The 18,938-nt window shown below is 40.9% G+C and overlaps 2 protein-coding genes across 3 annotated transcripts; one reads left to right on the forward strand and one right to left on the reverse strand.

The window, feature by feature from the left end:
* Nucleotides 1-31: 31 nt before the first annotated feature.
* tagln2 (transgelin 2) lies at nucleotides 32-17,222 on the forward strand. 2 transcript variants are annotated; one of them, XM_035527370.1, is made up of 6 exons: nucleotides 32-207; nucleotides 4,595-4,779; nucleotides 5,278-5,449; nucleotides 5,666-5,768; nucleotides 7,431-7,503; nucleotides 16,996-17,222. In XM_035527370.1, the coding sequence occupies exons 2-6, from the start codon at nucleotides 4,600-4,602 to the stop codon at nucleotides 17,065-17,067; spliced, it is 600 nt and encodes a 199-aa protein (XP_035383263.1). In that variant the 5' UTR covers nucleotides 32-207; nucleotides 4,595-4,599; the 3' UTR covers nucleotides 17,068-17,222. The 2 variants fall into 2 exon arrangements, with proteins under 2 accessions (XP_035383263.1, XP_026884425.1); XM_027028624.2 differs by lacking the exon at nucleotides 16,996-17,222 and having other exon boundaries at nucleotides 35-207; nucleotides 7,431-7,728.
* Nucleotides 13,109-16,989, reverse strand: LOC118241569 (complement C1q-like protein 4). The gene is made up of 5 exons (XM_035527371.1): nucleotides 16,900-16,989; nucleotides 14,453-14,583; nucleotides 14,245-14,295; nucleotides 13,880-14,002; nucleotides 13,109-13,655 (listed from the first exon to the last, which is right to left on the reverse strand). Exons 2-5 carry the CDS (start codon nucleotides 14,484-14,486, stop codon nucleotides 13,372-13,374), a joined length of 492 nt encoding a protein of 163 aa, XP_035383264.1. The 5' UTR covers nucleotides 14,487-14,583; nucleotides 16,900-16,989; the 3' UTR covers nucleotides 13,109-13,371.
* Nucleotides 17,223-18,938: the final 1,716 nt, after the last annotated feature.

Here is an 18,938-nt window from a genome sequence, read left to right on the forward strand (position 1 = left end):
CTCTCCCTCCAGCTGCCACTCCCTCCCTGAATGGAATCTGAGATAAAGAGGAAGTCGAGAGTGCTCACATACACTGCTCCAGTTGCTCACACAAGTGCACATGCGCACACTGCGCTGCGGAATACACACCTAGCAACCGTGAAGGAGCTGCCTGACTTTTTTTTTTGGTGTTGTTCTAAACTGTGTGGTTTTTTCTACATCTAAACTGTGAGTATTTTCAAGCTTAACTGCTGTCGCTGTTCAGTTATCAAGACGAAGAGAAACAGAGAATGCGAGAGAGAATGCATTTTGGTACATAGCTGTTGGTTTCCTGTTTCTGCTTTGTGAAAAAAAAGTGAAAAAAAAAAACCCCTAGAGAAATGAGTATATCTGGATCCTTCAGATAATGAGGATGTCAGCACAGAGTGTGGAGATTAGTGCTAATTCCCTGCTCGGGATCAGGGTTAGGTTTAAGCTTATAGCGAAACCTATGGCCGTGCACTGTTTCACACGCTGAGACCGTTAGGTTGAGCATTTCATATTTTCACACAACTGCATTCCTCTGCTTGTTAGTACATGCCTAAAACCCTGTGTGTGTGTGTGTGTGTGTGTGTGTGTGTGTGTGTGTGTGTGTGTGTGTGTGTGTGTGCGCGCGCGCGCGCGTCTTCATGTAGAATGTTTTTTATTGGCAGAACATATGTTGCAATAACAAGATTCCCTGACCTCAACCCATCCCTTGTTCATACTCAACACACATAATAATACTGAATAACAACTGCATTGCAAAGAGTTTTGTCTAGAAAGACAGGACCCTCTCTCTTTCGCTCTCTCTCTCTCTTTCTTTCTCTTTCGCTCTCTCTCTCCCCCTTCCCTCCCTTCGTTTCTCACCCTCTTTCTCTCTTGTTTACTCAGTCTTTGACTTAGAAGCAGTTTCAGGGCCCAAACCAGTTTTGCTTAAAGCCCTCCCAGCTGGGTTTGTGTAGGGGGTGAGGGGCTCTATAAGAACGACACACTGGATCGCACTAAGGCATCTAAGGGGTTAAGGATTTACGTTTGGCTGTGCACATGAGTGCACTTGAGAGGAACAAGATTGCAATAACTGGGAAAAACATCTCACATGCAATCGTCTGTTAAAGGATATTCACTTTTTTTCTGCATAGTAATAGCAATGTACTGTCATGTCAGAAGATTGAGAAATGCTAGTTTATGTGTGTGTGTGTGTGTGTGTGTGTGTGTGTGTGTGTGTGTGTGTGTGTGTATGTAGAGCAAAAGTAAGATTGCTACTTTGTAATTCGTGATGCATGTTTATAGAAGTTATCGTTAACTTCTGGCTAAAGTTCAGGGTGTTTGCATGTATATTTTGGGAACACTGAGAAAGCCACACATGAGACAACAACAAATCTTTACTAATTGAACATGCAGTTAGACTGCACAAGGACTACAATTAAAAATAAATAAATAATACAGGATGGAACAGACCCAGAATGAGGATATTGCAACATCTTTCTAGCTCTCTCACGGTCTAACTTTAATTCCCTCTCACATTCTCACATACCAACAAAGACACATAATTAGGCATTCTGGATTATGATTTATTCTGAATAAACTGCATTTTGTAAGAAAGTCATAAACTTTCACATATAATCATCTTGAAACAGGATGACCCTGATTTTATTGGCATCATAGATTTGTACAATTTGAAACCACATAGCTCCTGGGGTCTTCATTTAAAGTGTTATGTAGAATCTCTCCTCTGTGTGAAAGTTTTGTATATCTCCATGTGTCCCCAGCCCCTCAAAATCCTGTTACTTACATGCTTACAACTGTTTAGATGTCCACCTGTAGAAGTGTATGCTTAATCCCACATTTATAATCCACCCCAGAATTCTTGACACCCTTGGTAAACATTGTCTTTGTTATATCTGATTGATTTTATTTAGTAGCTTGTTGGTTCATGAAACATATTCAAAAGAAAGAAACCATTTCACTCATACAGGAAGTTTACAAAGGCAGGCCATGTTTCTTCTGGCAGGATGGGCAGGACCAGTAGAAATATGCCTGTTAGAAACTGCTTCAAAGTGACCAGTACATCAGGTTCGATCTCCTCCAACTTACCCTCTGCCCTCTGTCCTCTGTCCTCTGTAGCCGGATCAATCCAGAGAAGTCAAGAGACACTGACACCAGGGTAGTGAATCAAGAGAGTGCCACTTTATTGAGGAAAGCACAGAGTATATATGTGTCCTATATCTACTATCTAAATCTACAGGATGATGGGGAAAAGTGAGGCATATTCTAAGGGTCTACCTAGAAAGGAAAGAAGCAAGGCTAGTAAAGATTAAATGTTCTCCTCATGACCGAGCCACGAGCTGTAGCCGTGCGAGCTATGAATCACTGCTGTGTGTAGAGAGACTGAGGGTTAGCGCCGGTGAGCAGAGTGAGTCAGGGTTAGCGGGTCATTTCAGTTCACATCAGTCTGGTGACAATCACTAATGAAGCTACGTGTTCTACAGTGAAATGCAGAGAAAGCGATAGAGGAATACAGAAAGAGGGCCAGAGAGAGAGAGGACGGGAAAGAGACATAAAGAAAGAGGGGACAGAGAGGAAGAGGAAGGGAGGGGAGAGAGGGGAGAAGAGACACAAAGAGGGAGAGGGGGACAAATTCAACACAAAGGCAGGAGGTCCACAGGAAGTGGGGGAAGGGGAAACACTGAAGAAGCAGGAAGCGACTAGTGAGGCTTCCGCTGATGATCACGTGACTTGTTATAACCTTTCAACTCTAATTGACCAGCAGCTTGCAGATCAATGTGACTTGAGCACACAATTGACAGGGTGGATCTTTGACTGCGTGTGTGTTCCATTATGGCTTTGGCCTCCTCAGTTGCACTCTCCACCAGTATTTTTAAAGCAGACCTGCGGTAACATGTACTTACATAGCTGCGTCCATTGCACTGGGCAGAGGAGTGACATTTGATCCCTGCTGCTCAACTCTGTCCATTATGTCTGTTCCTCTTTATATGACTCAAATAATATCATTTTTGAGACCATATTGACATAAAAGGATGTTTATCCAAACATAGAGTGGCTGAAACTGACAAAATGGTTGGTTAGGTAGAATCCTCACTTGTGTGTATGAATAGTGATTATGGTACCTGGCCTGCTGTAATGAGGGAGAGGTCATGCTAGAAGAAGCCCAGTATTTCATTCTAAAGAGCAACTCGCCTGCGAATCAGCAGTGAGTCAGAGTGTAACGAGCTTCAGGCTGGCGAATCAGCAGGGAGTAAGAATTTACAAGCGTCAGGCCTGTCACCTTGATGCCTCCTGGCCATGTATGGAGGTAAAACCTGTCAGGCTCTCTGCATTCAGCTATAGCTAGTGTCAGAGATCCAGATGATTAGTGAATGGGAAAGGAGCCAATACCCTTGGCACACACACACACACACACACACTTTCTGCAGCTGGGTTTACTGACTGCTTCGCTCCCTCCCTTCCACTCCACACTCCACCTCGTGTGTGTGTGTGTGTGTGTGTGTGTGTGTGTGTGTGTGTGTGTGTGTGTGTGTGTGTGTGTGTGTGGGAGAGTGGGGTTAGCTTCAAATTTGCCATCCTCATCGATTTGTCTCCTTCCCAGTAAGGTCAGCTGAGGTATTGTTGAGGCCCAATCAGCTCACACTTAGCTGTGCTCCTCCTGCTGTCATCTGCTGACATTCACACATATTATTACTTATTTAATTTAACGTGTTTGCTTCTGTTGAACAGATGGATACACCCATATTTAATGATAACTGATATATAATAATAGTATAATATTTGATAATGACAAAGTTGTCAGGCTCCACTGGGAAAGCTGATAATGTAATTGCTCAAATGCTGTTTTAAACTCTATGAAAGCATGCACACCACATAAACAAACTTATTCTCTCTCTCTCAATCTCTCTCTCTCTCTCTCTCTCTCTCTCTCTCTCTCTCTCTGTCTTTCTCTCTCTTTCACACATACACATGCAGACATTGATCAGCAGTTTCTGATTAAGGAGTTTACCAACTGTGGGCCAGTTTAGTGGGTGTATACTGCTTGCTCATTCAACCAGAAGGCTTCTCAAGAGACAGCGCGTACACGTGCACACACACACACACACACACACACACACACACACACACACACACACACACACACACACACACACACCCCAGCACCACCACCACCACCACCTTACTCATTTATCTACGTAAAGCATTAGGTAAACACTTAGTTTCATGAAAGATAATCCCTCCAAAATATTTAGTTACATCTTAGTTACCAGGGGAATTCTTAAAATTATGTAAAAATGAAAATGTTTTCTCTCAATGTCTGTACATGTATTTGTATACATTTAATAAACTTATGAGAAAACACAAGAAAACTCAGAACAACATATGACAAAATTTATGAAATCTCTATTTCTGGTTCTTACAATTTTCATTTGTTTACTTTAAAGAAACTATTTTTCAGTATGAGCCAAAATTAGGGACTAGGGACAGGGTCAAGACAAGCAGATTTTGTTACAGGATATTTTAAATGCGTAAGGCCTCAGAGGTATATCAATACTGAATTTTGTGTGTGTGTGTGTGTGTTTTGCAGGCAGAATGGCAAACAAGGGTCCATCGTATGGTCTGAGCCGTGAGGTGCAGAGTAAGATCGATAAGAAGTACGACCCTGAACTGGAGGACCGTTTGGTAGACTGGATATCTGTGCAGTGTGGTGGATCCGTGGGCAAACCCCAGCCAGGCAAACAGGGCTTCCAAGCATGGCTCAAGGACGGCTGTGTAAGCTTCCACAGAATGTGTGTGTGTGTGTGTGTGTGTGTGTGTGCTTATGTGGGCATGTGTGTGTTTGTGTCAGGACAGAGAAACAGGGAAAATAATCTGAAAAGATGGTGCGATGACCCTTTGGTTGGTCTTGGTATTTTTTAGGACTTTTTTCAGATAAATTGGTAGGTGGAGTTATTTACTTTAAATGGGTCCCAACCCACAGGTCTGTCCTGTTATAAAAGGCCTATAAGTGGGTCCCACCCTACAGTTGTGTCCTGTTATAAAATGCCTGTAAGAGTCCCACCGCGCAGGTGTGTTCTGTTATAAAATGCCTGTAAGAGGGTCCCACCGCGCAGGTGTGTTCTGTTATAAAACGCCTGTAAGAGGGTCCCACTGCGCAGGTGTGTTCTGTTATATAAGTCCTGCTCCAGACAGTTGAAGCTAACAGTCTGGTGCTGGCTGCTGGTTGTTGTGAGCCTACAATGTCACCTCCCTCCTCCGTCCTCACTGTAGATCCTGTGTGAGCTGATTAACAGCCTGTACAGGGACGCCAAGCCTGTAAAGAAGATCCAGAACTCCACCATGGCCTTCAAGCAGATGGAACAGATCTCCCAGTTCCTCGCTGCTGCTGAGAAATACGGCGTCACCAAGTCCGACATGTTCCAGACTGTTGACCTCTGGGAGGGTGAGACCGCCCACGGGCCTTCTCTGCCTTCAGTTCTTGGAACATATGTGTGTGTGTGTGTGTGTAATTGGACAGATGGTCATTACAAGCCTACAGGCTGATGGGTGTGGAGTTAGGATAACAACTGGTATGTGAGTCAATTTTATATGTGTATGTAAACAAGAATATGTGATGTGATGTGTGTGTGTCTGTGTGTGTGTTTGTGTGTGTTGGTAGGTAAAGACATGGCAGCTGTGCAGATGACCCTGATGGCACTGGGAAGCTTGGCGGTTACCAAGACTGATGGCTGTTACCGTGGCGACCCTTCCTGGTTCCACAGGTGAGTGTGATCAGAGCCAGTTTACGAGGAGTCTGGCCATTTCCTGTTCCTCCCTTAATATTAAAATATGACTGCAAAACACCAGCAGTTTGCAGAGAGAAGATTCGTAAAAGTGAGGAAATATCACTTTAGTAATATTTTCACATGAAGTGAGTTTACGTAAATGCCTTCTCATTAACCTTAACGCAGTCCATAGTCAGACAGACAAAGACACATCACCAGAAAACATAGTAAAGCAAAGTAAAACGCAGAAATACAAAGCGAAACATAGAGATAATTACAACAATGGCCGATACACCAATACATTTAGGAGGAAAGGAAAACGGTGAAGGGTAGAAGTACACAAAACACGAGAGGGTGGAGACAGAAATGAAACTAAAATGAAATCAAAGCCGCATAGGAACCGCACCTGAAGACTGACTGATATGGAATTTGAAAAGACAGATATGGAATAAATTAAGTAAAGTGTAAGGAATGTCGAAAAAGACATTTGCAATAAAAAAAAAAGTAGCAACATGATAAATTTGTTCTAGCACATAAACTACAACACAAACAAAAATACAAGCTGCCCTCCAACTGCCAAAACTTCCACTAAACGCGATTAGCTGCTTCATTTTTAGTGCTGTTGTATATGGCATGGAAGAAATTACTGATATAGAAGCATTTCACATTAAGAAAAACCAACAAATTTATTCTTGAATGGATATAGATTAAAATGTATTTTAAAAATGTTTCTTACATTGCTTTTATACTTACAGTTTTCAAATAGTTTTAAGTCTGTTACAAATATTTAAAATATCTAAATATTTAAAATATATTTAAAACATTTTTTTTCACTACTTGCCTGCTATAGATTGCACTGTTTATTTATGCGCACCAAAAGTCCACTCTAATAAAATGAAATATTCGTTTGAATTAAATTATTATTTTGCATTATGTAAGGACACAAAAAATTAAATCGTAATCAAGAATGAAAAAAATTAATTAGATTAACTCTGTTAAAGTATTGCCCTGCTCTAGCTGAAATAGTCTAATCTAAATCCTACTCCCCAAATCCTGTTTTCTCTAGAAAAAAAGAAATATACAGCTAAGGTCATAAACCGGCTGTGGTGGCAATTCTCTTCTCGACACTTTTTCTGGTGTGAGTGCTTACAGTTCCTGTATTCATTTTGTTTCTTGCAACTCATTGTCATAACAACCTGACAACAAAATCAAAATCTGATGTCGACTCGGTAATACAAAAGTGTCAGTGTTTTAGCACCATAGCAACGAGGAAACAAGCACTTATCAGTCAGACGGTTAATTTTTTATCTTGCACAGTGTTAGCTCCAGAAATAACTCTATGTAAATGAATCTCTGAGGTTCTGGAAGTTTCTCTATTTTATGAAGCAACAGGCTCCTTCAAGGTGACTATCAGCATAACAGATTTGAAACTGTTCATTTTGGATTTAGGCTAATGCTCTTGTGTATAAATCTTTCTGAAGGTTACAGTGTTTTTGACCAATTGAGAAAGTCGTGTGAGGTTCCTGGTGATACCCGTGACTTCCAGTTCAAGGAGCACATTTCCAGGTGTTTTTCTTCATATCTCTCATTGGGTGTGTGTACATGCATTTGTGTGTGTGTGTGTGTGTGTGTGTGTGTGTGTGTGTGTGCGTGCATCAGGAAAGCTCAGGAGAACAGGCGAGATTTCACGGAGGAGCAGATGAAGGAGGGGCAGTCTGTCATCGGTCTGCAGATGGGCACCAACAAAGGAGCATCACAGGCAGGCATGACTGGCTATGGACGACCCCGACAGATCATCAACTAGGGGGCATTACCTCTAACCCCCTCTTCCTGGCCAATCAGTGAGGACCAAACTGGTGCCTGGCCACTCCCACTCAGCCCATGGAAAAAAAACTGGAGAATCAGGGACCAAAAGATACACAAACACACACACACTCCCTCACACACACACACACACACACACACACACACACACACACACACACACACACACACACACACACACACACACACATACATACACACAGACACACCACATGCAATCTGTTGTTGTTTGTAAACATTTATATTAAATATACCATATCAGTAGCTACATTCCATTAAAATTCAGTGGTATTTCTTTAGGGTGCAGTGGTATTCCATTAGAATGCACTGGTAGTCCTTTAGGATGCATTGGTATTCCAATAGAATGCAGTGGTATGCCATTACAGTGTAGGTCTGTTATTCTGGAACTTATTTAAGTTCATTGCAGTAGTTCAGAACTGTTATGACTCGGTTCCTCTTTATATAGATCTCATCTCAGATTAGCCTAATGCTAATATATGACCCGGTGCCTTAATCTCACTGTGTTTATTATACATTGTATATTGATTCTTAATAAATGATTTTTGAAATATAACTTGGTTCAACTTAACAAATTTGTGCATTTTTATTTTTGTTGGCACAAGACTTTTCTGTGGACACATTCAGACTTGTAGTACATTATACTACCACCATGGGTACTCATTTGAAAACCTTCTTCAGCCTGGACAAAAACAAGAGCTGTTTTTGATTTTGCACTGGTGCCCATTGTGACATTTGAAAATAAGAAATAACAGATATGAGATGTATGACCCCACCCCAGATCCCACAAATCCTCACCCACAATTGCTCCAGACTATAGTGCTATCACTTGATCTGGGTTTGCAATCAGATGGGGGTCCTTTCCATACCAGCATAGATTAGACCAGAGGATAAGGGCTATTGCTGAGAGAGAGAGAGAGAGAGAGAGGGGGGGGGGGAGAAGCAGTGGGAATACAAAAATTAGCAACATGACTCATTTGTGAACAAGAATAAAAATTTCTATGAATAAGCAAGGGGGGAGGGGGGGGGGGGGGGAATGTGGTTTAAGATGTTTACACAGCTTGTGATACCTTCTGAGGGCCTTACCCTGGTTCCTTATCTCACAATGTTTCCAAGTCATGTTTCCTAGCAACAGTGTGTAAAACAGCACTAAGGCTGCACACACACATTCCGGCTCAGAAGAGCAGTGCTACACTTAGAAGAAGTTTGTAGTCTGTTGTTAAAGGTATGCGAGATTGATTGCATTGAGGTATTTAGTGTTAAGTAAATGGGAAGTTATTTACTGTCAGTTGATAAGATGCAAGTGCTTCAGTGAGGCCTAAGGGGTCCTCTAAGGTATTCTAGTGTTAGATGGTGTTTCAGTTCTGGGAGAGTAGTCTTATAGATGCCTGTCACTATCTGGCTGGCTGTCTCTCTCTTTCTTTCTTTCTCTCTCTCTCTCTCTCTCTCTCTCTCTCTCTCTCTCTCTCTCTCTCTCTCTCTCTCTCTCTAACAGCTGTTTGGAACTATTCAAGTCAATTCAATTTTACTGTCATTCACAATGAGCAAGCATGTGTAAACGAAAAGAGGATACAGCATCGCTAAGGCACAGGTAGTATAAAACTTACACAGGCAGTATAGAAGTTAGAAATTGTGTCATTGTGTATCATGCATTGACATTATGTTCTCCAGTGAATACCAATTACTTAAAAAACACACATACATAAACATACATAAGAAGACGAAGGTTAACACCCAAAAAGGAGACAATAAATAAATAAAAGAAGACAATTAATAGCAAAATCAACAGTATATGAGAAAGAAGAGCAGAAAAGCAGTGTTTATCTGTACATTCCCAGGTGAACTGTATAATTCTTATACTGCACTTAGAGTTTGCTATTAAATATAAAGCATATATGAAATTTATAAGATAAAATAATAACAGCAATGTTAGTAAAGTGCAAGTTTACACTGAAATGTTACAGATTTGTGTGGACTGTGCAAACTGCAAATGGATTCTGAGCTGTGAAAATGACAAATGTATTATAAACATCAATATTTGGATATGATTTATTGGATGTGAATTACGTATTTTATGTGGATAAGATTCAACTGTCCAAATGATACGTGACTGTAAGCATTGAATGTTTAAGTAGCATTTCACAATATAATGAGATAATCCATATGTCAAAGTTTCCTGAAATCCATAAGTTTCTTAGTCTTTTGTACTGTACATTCAAAAGGTTGTTGGAAGAGTATCATGCCATGAGTTGCAGAATTGCAACAATGTCTCATCATCGTTGCTGATTCGGCCTATCACAATATCTTCCACACACACTTGATTATTGTATTAGACCGGTGCGTTGCCTGGCAGTCATGAGTGAAAAGGGACTAAAGGAGGGGACTCAGGACACGACCTTGAGGAGGTGTGTTTATACTGAGGGTCAGGGTGGAGGAGTTGTGTTGGCACTGAGGGTCAAGGTGGAGGAGGTGTGTTGGCACTGAGGGTCAGGGTGGAGGAGGTGTGTTTATACTGAGGGTCAGGGTCGAGGAGTTGTGTTGGTACTAAGGGTCAGGGTGGAGGAGGGGTGTTTCTACTGAGGGTCAGGGTGGAGGAGGTGTGTTTGCCTAATTAAACAGACTGGGGTCTGTTGGTCTGGAAATCTAGAGTCCAATTACAGAGGGTCTCCATCCAGAGACCTCAGGAATTCCCCAGACCTTATTAATATTCCTTCCTTTTGGATTTCAGAACTGCCACTTCAGTTCAGTACACCTTTACTTCAAGTACTGCAAGTATATATCTTCAGAAGCAATACTTGCTTCACAGCAAATACTTGCATGTCATCCACTGTGTGATCATGGAAGGAAACAAGAGACCTCAGGAATCCCCCTGACCTCATTAACATTCCTTCCTTCTGGAATGCCAAACATTCAGAACTGTTTCCTTCAGTTCAGCACACCTTACATTACAGCATTTTTCTAATGTAAACTGGTTCCACTTCCTAGAACTTCAGAAGCAATACTTTTGTACAGCAAATATATATTCCCCACTCACCCCCCTCTGGGCAGGCCTTTTCCTTCAAGATTGGGTCCTCTACCAGAGGCCTGGGCGCTTGAGGGTCCTACAGAGTATTTTAGCTGTTTACAGGACTGCACTCTTCTGGATTGAGATCTCAGATTTTGTTCCTGGTATCTGTTGGAGCCATTCTCCCAGTTTGGGGGTTACAGCCCATAGTATTCCAGTTCTCACAGGAACCACTGTTGCCTTCACCCCCCCCACATCTTCTTTTCCACATCTTTTCCAGCTCTTTGAGCCCTTGGTATATCTCAAGTGTTCCATGTTCCTTTTTTCTGATCTCGGTCTGGACTGCCACATCTATTACTACAGCCTATTACTGCATCTATTACTCTTCTGCTGTTTATTCACAACTGTTTGGTTGGTTAGCCATTACCATCTTGTCTGTCTGTATCTAGAAGTCCCACAGGACCTTGACACAGTAATATTCCACCACTTTTGGGGGTGTAGCCCACTTAGATCTTTGAACTTCAAGCTAGTTCTCAACACAGATGTTTCTTTTATACTATACCAGCCACTTGGTTATGGCATTTCATGAGCACGCTACCTGCTAGCATCTTGTGTCCCGCTGTTATGTATTGGATTGTCTCAGGAGCATCTTTGCACAGCCCGCATGCCTGGTGTGGCAAGCTTATTATGCCAGCGGGGTATCTGATGACTGGCAGAGCACAGATGTTAATATCTCAGATCTTGTTTCTCCCATTCAGCCCACTCTTTGTAGGTATTTGGCTGTATCTGCTTTCCTTTGGCCTGTTCATAATTCCCATTTGCCTGTGGGATTCCAAGGTACTTGTATCTGCCCTCATCATCTGTTACATTACCTTCTGGTAGTGTGATCCCCTGTTCTAGCTACCTTCTCTTTTCTTGTAGCCATATGACCACACCTTTCCAGTCTGAATGACACTCTGATGTCACTGTTGTATATCCTGGTGAGATGGATTAGTGAATCAATGTCTTGTTTACTTCTGGCACATAGCTTGCCATCTTTCATGTACAGGAGGTTGCTAATGGTATCAGTAGCTATTCACTGATTGGTTTCAGGGCATCTCCTTGGTAAATCCTGCACTTGATGGTGTCTCATGCTATTGGCTTGGCCTCTAGGGTCATCTTCCACAGCCCCATTAAGTTCTTGATAAAAGCTCTTAGTGTCCTGTTGAGGTTATACAGCCTCAAGCATTCCAAGATGTGTGGGACATTGAATCACAGGCTTTCTTGTAGTCAACCCAGGCGGTGTACAGGTTGGTCTGTCTGGTGTGACAGTATTCATTGACTGTTTTATCCACCAGCAGCTGGCGTTTGACTCCTCTGGTGTTCTTGCCAATGCCTTTCTGGGCCCTGCTCATGAACTGAGCAATGTGCGTATTCATCTGCAAACTTATACATTTCACCTACATCGTACATTTATCCTTAATACATTTTGGAACCAAACAATATTTCTTCAATTGAGTTTTATAGTAGAAAGAAAGAAAATATTTTTCATTTTCAAAAGGACAACAAGCAGTGAGTGCTGCTGCGTGTTCTGTAAGTGTTACGTTGCCATCTAGTGTTTAATTGCAAAACTGTTTGTGAAGTCATAAGTCTATCCCACTAGGTGGTGATGTGCATTTGGGACCTGCACAGAAAGATGCTCGGTGGACTCAGTGTGTGGATTCATTGCCGTTCCCACTACTAATGTTCCAGGAGGGTGGTCTCCAGGACTGCCTATGAGGTCACGTAGCATAGCTGCATCTGACCAGGTTTCTCAGAGGCATTTTATCCTAAAGTCTGTGGAGTCTCGTAACAACAGAGGACTGAAGTCATAGCCATAGTTTTTCATATGATAGGAGAGTGAGAAAAGTATAAAAGAAAATATTTAAGAGAGGTAAAGCAAGGGCCCTGTGATAGATGTGTCAGTTGGATGTGTGAGGGACATGTGAGATATTTGAAGAGCACAGCTCACTGAAGGATGTGGGCAGAGGGAGTCACCAGGTTGTCTAGTGATCTCTCTCTCTCTCTCTCTCTCTCTCTCTCTCTCTCTCTCTCTCTCTCTCTCTCTCTCTCTCTCTCTCTCTCTCTCACTCTCTCTCTATCTGTCTGTCTGTAACACAGCTATTTGGAAATACAGGAGTGGTAAGGAAATATATTTACATATTTCAAGTGTCTCCATCCAGAGACCTCAGGAATTCCCCAGACCTCTTTAACATTTCTACCTTCCACATTTCAAAACTGATTCCTTCAGTTCAGCACGCCTTCCATTACAACTATTTCTAATGTAGACTGGTTCCACAAATGGGACATCCTCCTGACCCTCTTTGCCCACATCCTTCAGGGTCACGAGATTGTCTAGTGCTCAGGGTACATGTCTGTCACCTGGATAATCTGGGGTAAAGGCTGTGTGTGGTTACTGCAGTTTTGGGTAGAGACCCACACATATGTTAGATGATAAAATGATTTACTGGGGTATTTTTTATTATTATATTTTAAACTAGATTCATATACAGAGATACAGCTATTTGACTTCAGGTTTTGCTCATTTTTAGAATCAAACAATGTTATTTGCGGAAGCAATGACCAAGGACCAGATTTATCATTCCACTGATAAAGGATATTCTAGAACTCAGACGCCCTTGGATTTTGGACAGTAAACATTTTTGGACCCATTCCAGAATTTTGAGAGGGATAACATTTTACAAACGGAACTGCAGGGATATCAAAGGTCAGTGCTCACACTGTGATGACAAGGAAGCCACTGAAGACGGTGCGATTATTTATGTGGTCATCGTAGAGCTTGCTGTTTGCAGGGAGTTGTGTGTAAACTACATCTCCTGCCTCCAGTTGCACGGTCACTCCACCAGAGAAATATGTCATATAGCCATTGCTGTATTTAGCTAAGTTTGTCAGCAAGTCTGAATTTTTATACAGATTCAAAGCCATGGCATTGCTGTCAGCATTTCCACAGGCTGTGAACCCGATGTAGTAGATGCCTCTGACTGGAGCGGTGAAGATTCCTGCAGGAAGACACATACAGGGATAGGCTTTTCAATGGTCATTTAAAGAGGTCAAGTCCAGAAAATTCCAGGGACTAACTGCAGTTTCAGTTTACTATACTTAAAGATGTAGAGGCAGTAAAAATGTCAGTATATATATATATATATATATATATATATATATATATATGTGTGTGTGTGTGTGTGTGTGTGTGTGTGTGTGTGTGTGTGCGTGCTCACTTTACCTGTAAATAGGTTATAGGCTTGTCCAACATTTGTGATGACTTTAGGGTAGACTATAGTAGAATCAACATTAAAAGGCCCCACAGAATCAGCCAGAGATGCTGAGAATGCCACCTGTGATTTTTCTGTGCCATCACAATAACATCAAAACAACAGCTTTTGTAATATTCAGTAGAACAACATCAGACCAGTGTAAACCAAATAGTTTTTAAATCATTTATCCATTTTAACTAATCTAGTGAATAACACTATTACATTGCTAACATACTTTATTTAAACTGAACTGTGACTGTAGAGTTGTTGTTTAGGTCCAGTTAGCAAAACCCCTTTTAGGTCACCTGGCCTCCCCTGCCGGAGACCCTCTTACCTTTCAGAGTTTTCAGTTCCAGCTCAGCTGTTGTAACTCTGGCCTCTAAAGCTGTTGTGAAATATTAGAAAAAGTGATGGACCAGTGACTTCCTAATTCTAAATAAATTAAATTCACCTTTATGCCATTTTACCTTTGGAAAACAAACAAATTAAATCAAAGTGAAAATAATTTGACTGTTGGATCTGATGGCTGATTGACGTGTTACCTGCGTTCTCTTTTTCCATATACCTCAGCTCCATACGGATCTCCGTTATTCTGTCTCGCAGGTTCACTAGCTCGGTGGTGACGTCTAGGTGTGGGCTGGTGGTGTCCTCTCCCCCAGCTCCCTGTGAACTGCTGTGGGACAGCAGACACAGAAAAGTGACTATGGTTGCTCTCTGCATCTTTACTGCCAATTCCTCTTCTTCAGACTCCCTCTGCAGTATCTCCCGCTCCTTTAAATATGTGGTGAGCTCAGTGTTTCATAATATGCTTAGTCATAATATGCTTGTGTTTGGTTGCAGTATTCTGAAAGATTTGTACATCTGGTGATGATTGATAATGCGCTTGTTTGATTTGGTGTGAAAGATCCCACCTGCTGTGCAGTGTTTCAACTCTCATAAAATCAAAAGTCACATTTACCTGATGCTTTTATACAAAGCGACTTACAATTACAACTGAGTATAACTTGAGCAATTGAGGGTTAGGGGTCTTGCTCAGGGACCCAACAGTGGTGAATTGGCAGTGGTGGCCATTGAACCAGCAATCTTCTGATTACAAATTAAGTACCTTAATCACTGAGCTACCACTGCCAAGAACACACATACAATCTCACAGAAAAAGATAGAAACCTAAGAACATACACAGTCAAATGCATCTTCTGAGAGTACACCAATTCACTTACAATATACTTGTTATTTCCTTTTATTTTTTCAAGATATATGCAAATTATCTAGTAAGATGATAAGCACCTTTCATAGTAGCATAATTTACTTTAATATGCAAGTTATTTCTCGATGGACATGCATGCAGACAGACTTTTCTTGGAACCTCTGGTTCACACCCCTGTACCCCCTTTTAAACACAGCAGTCAGCTTCTTTGCCTGTAATAAATCCACTTTACAATGTTTAGCATTATATGTCTTCTATAGTTCCCTCTTTAAAATGTTGCTTAACATAAACTACAACCAAGGCAAGAGCAAGGTCTAAAAATCAATAAATCAGAATGGGCTAACTCGAAAAGTGACCGCACAGTTCAATTAAGGTCCCATGGGGATCAATCAGATAGATCCTGAGGGAAACGATGATTCATTAAAGGTTTACACAAGTATGCACACATTTTTCAGATAATATTATTAATAATAATAATAGATATTATATATCTATATATCTATATCTATATCTATATATATATATATATATATATATATATATATATATATATATAGAGAGAGAGAGAGAGAGAGAGAGAGAGAGAGAGAGAGAGAGCGCATTATCTGCAGTACTGTGATATCGTTGCACTCTCTCAAGGTCACAGGTGCGAGAATCTCACAGTACACACACACACAAAGTAAACAAAATTAAAAAATACAAGAGGAAATTCATGCCAGCAGTAGACTATTCCTCAGACTCTGAGAGATACAAAGTTTTTGAACAGCAAGTTCAGGGAATCACCGGGAAACTCATATAAGATTTTCTCAGGTGGTCAGAATCACTGAAACCTTTCAGGTAGGTTTATACACAAGAGTATAAGCCTAAATTCAAAATGAACAAGTTTAAATATGCTCTGTTGTCTTATCAATTTTAGTGTAATGCTTCATAAAATATAGAAACTTCCAAAACCTCAAAGATTCATTTATATTAAAGTTAGATGTAGCTGAGTGTATAGTAGACCTCAACAACAAAGATACATTGTACTTTATTTAGTTTTTACAGAGACGTCTGGAGGCACATAATTTTCCCTGTCTCATCCCAGTATCACAAACTTGTTTGGCCCTACTTTTTTTACGGGGATTTGTTTATTTATTTACTTGCAAAGAATTTTCAAAGCCCTTTAAAAATTGGGAAATACTGTTCCAAAACAGCTTTGCAAAAACCTAAACTGAGAAGAGCTTTTAATTTCTTTTATTAGTTTGCCAGAAACATAGTGGGCATGTATATGACGTTTCCTCTTGGTATAAATGTGGACAGTGTGGCTGGTGATGCCGTTACTGCTTTGTAGAAACGTTACTAAATGAATATGAAAGGGACACAGTTTTGCTTGAAATAGCAAACTTCATACAACCAACTCCGAAAACCACGCCAGAGACCGGAACGAGATTCACACAAGACAGCCTGCTATTCTATTTTCTGACTTTAGCCAAGTTACTTTTAGAAAGATTTTACGGTGTTGCTTTTTATAAATGCATTTGATAGCATGAGACCTTGATTACGGACTACGTGATCAAACCGTATTGGTAAATATCCTATGCATCGCTTGTAACTTGGAACTCTACTTTTATAACCCTAACCTAATTGTTTCAGTTTTCCGTTTGCTTCTGATACTAGCTAACGTTTGTGGAAATGTTGGCTAACGCTAGCTAGCAAGTTACCTAGCCATCTGGTGAATGCTTCTCTTAAATGTTGTTAAATTAAAAATAATAGCTAACACTTATGTTATGAAATTGATTTAACCTGGCCAACTGATTGATATAATCCAGTCTGCCAGGACTCAGGACAGAGAAGCCAGCAGTTTAATTCAAAACAAAATCCTCTGTCATCGGTCTGCAGATGGGCACCAACAAAGGAGCATCACAGGCAGGCATGACTGGCTATGGACGACCCCGACAGATCATCAACTAGGGGGCATTACCTCTAACCCCCTCTTCCTGGCCAATCAGTGAGGACCAAACTGGTGCCTGGCCACTCCCACTCAGCCCATGGAAAAAAAACTGGAGAATCAGGGACCAAAAGATACACAAACACACACACACTCCCTCACACACACACACACACACACACACACATACACACAGACACACCACATGCAATCTGTTGTTGTTTGTAAACATTTATATTAAATATACCATATCAGTAGCTACATTCCATTAAAATTCAGTGGTATTTCTTTAGGGTGCAGTGGTATTCCATTAGAATGCACTGGTAGTCCTTTAGGATGCATTGGTATTCCAATAGAATGCAGTGGTATGCCATTACAGTGTAGGTCTGTTATTCTGGAACTTATTTAAGTTCATTGCAGTAGTTCAGAACTGTTATGACTCGGTTCCTCTTTATATAGATCTCATCTCAGATTAGCCTAATGCTAATATATGACCCGGTGCCTTAATCTCACTGTGTTTATTATACATTGTATATTGATTCTTAATAAATGATTTTTGAAATATAACTTGGTTCAACTTAACAAATTTGTGCATTTTTATTTTTGTTGGCACAAGACTTTTCTGTGGACACATTCAGACTTGTAGTACATTATACTACCACCATGGGTACTCATTTGAAAACCTTCTTCAGCCTGGACAAAAACAAGAGCTGTTTTTGATTTTGCACTGGTGCCCATTGTGACATTTGAAAATAAGAAATAACAGATATGAGATGTATGACCCCACCCCAGATCCCACAAATCCTCACCCACAATTGCTCCAGACTATAGTGCTATCACTTGATCTGGGTTTGCAATCAGATGGGGGTCCTTTCCATACCAGCATAGATTAGACCAGAGGATAAGGGCTATTGCTGAGAGAGAGAGAGAGAGAGAGGGGGGGGGGGGGGAGAAGCAGTGGGAATACAAAAATTAGCAACATGACTCATTTGTGAACAAGAATAAAAATTTCTATGAATAAGCAAGGGGGGAGGGGGGGGGGGGGGGGGGGGAATGTGGTTTAAGATGTTTACACAGCTTGTGATACCTTCTGAGGGCCTTACCCTGGTTCCTTATCTCACAATGTTTCCAAGTCATGTTTCCTAGCAACAGTGTGTAAAACAGCACTAAGGCTGCACACACACATTCCGGCTCAGAAGAGCAGTGCTACACTTAGAAGAAGTTTGTAGTCTGTTGTTAAAGGTATGCGAGATTGATTGCATTGAGGTATTTAGTGTTAAGTAAATGGGAAGTTATTTACTGTCAGTTGATAAGATGCAAGTGCTTCAGTGAGGCCTAAGGGGTCCTCTAAGGTATTCTAGTGTTAGATGGTGTTTCAGTTCTGGGAGAGTAGTCTTATAGATGCCTGTCACTATCTGGCTGGCTGTCTCTCTCTTTCTTTCTCTCTCTCTCTCTCTCTCTCTCTCTCTCTCTCTCTCTCTCTCTCTCTCTCTAACAGCTGTTTGGAACTATTCAAGTCAATTCAATTTTACTGTCATTCACAATGAGCAAGCATGTGTAAACGAAAAGAGGATACAGCATCGCTAAGGCACAGGTAGTATAAAACTTACACAGGCAGTATAGAAGTTAGAAATTGTGTCATTGTGTATCATGCATTGACATTATGTTCTCCAGTGAATACCAATTACTTAAAAAACACACATACATAAACATACATAAGAAGACGAAGGTTAACACCCAAAAAGGAGACAATAAATAAATAAAAGAAGACAATTAATAGCAAAATCAACAGTATATGAGAAAGAAGAGCAGAAAAGCAGTGTTTATCTGTACATTCCCAGGTGAACTGTATAATTCTTATACTGCACTTAGAGTTTGCTATTAAATATAAAGC

This window comes from Electrophorus electricus, chromosome 6 (genome assembly GCF_013358815.1).
Source record: "Electrophorus electricus isolate fEleEle1 chromosome 6, fEleEle1.pri, whole genome shotgun sequence".
Classification (NCBI taxonomy): domain Eukaryota; kingdom Metazoa; phylum Chordata; class Actinopteri; order Gymnotiformes; family Gymnotidae; genus Electrophorus; species Electrophorus electricus.

Coding starts and splice junctions, on each gene's coding strand:
- LOC118241569 (XM_035527371.1), bottom strand. CDS start 14,486: ATGGAGCTGAGGTATATGGAAAAAGAGAACGCAG. Junction 14,296..14,452: donor TATGGAAAAAGAGAACGCAG/GTAACACGTCAA, acceptor ATTTCACAACAG/CTTTAGAGGCCAGAGTTACA. Junction 13,656..13,879: donor AGCCTATAACCTATTTACAG/GTAAAGTGAGCA, acceptor GTCTTCCTGCAG/GAATCTTCACCGCTCCAGTC.
- tagln2 (XM_035527370.1), top strand. CDS start 4,600: ATGGCAAACAAGGGTCCATCGTATGGTCTGAGCCGTGAGGTGCAGAGT. Junction 4,780..5,277: donor CATGGCTCAAGGACGGCTGT/GTAAGCTTCCAC, acceptor TCCTCACTGTAG/ATCCTGTGTGAGCTGATTAA. Junction 5,769..7,430: donor GACCCTTCCTGGTTCCACAG/GTGAGTGTGATC, acceptor TGCGTGCATCAG/GAAAGCTCAGGAGAACAGGC.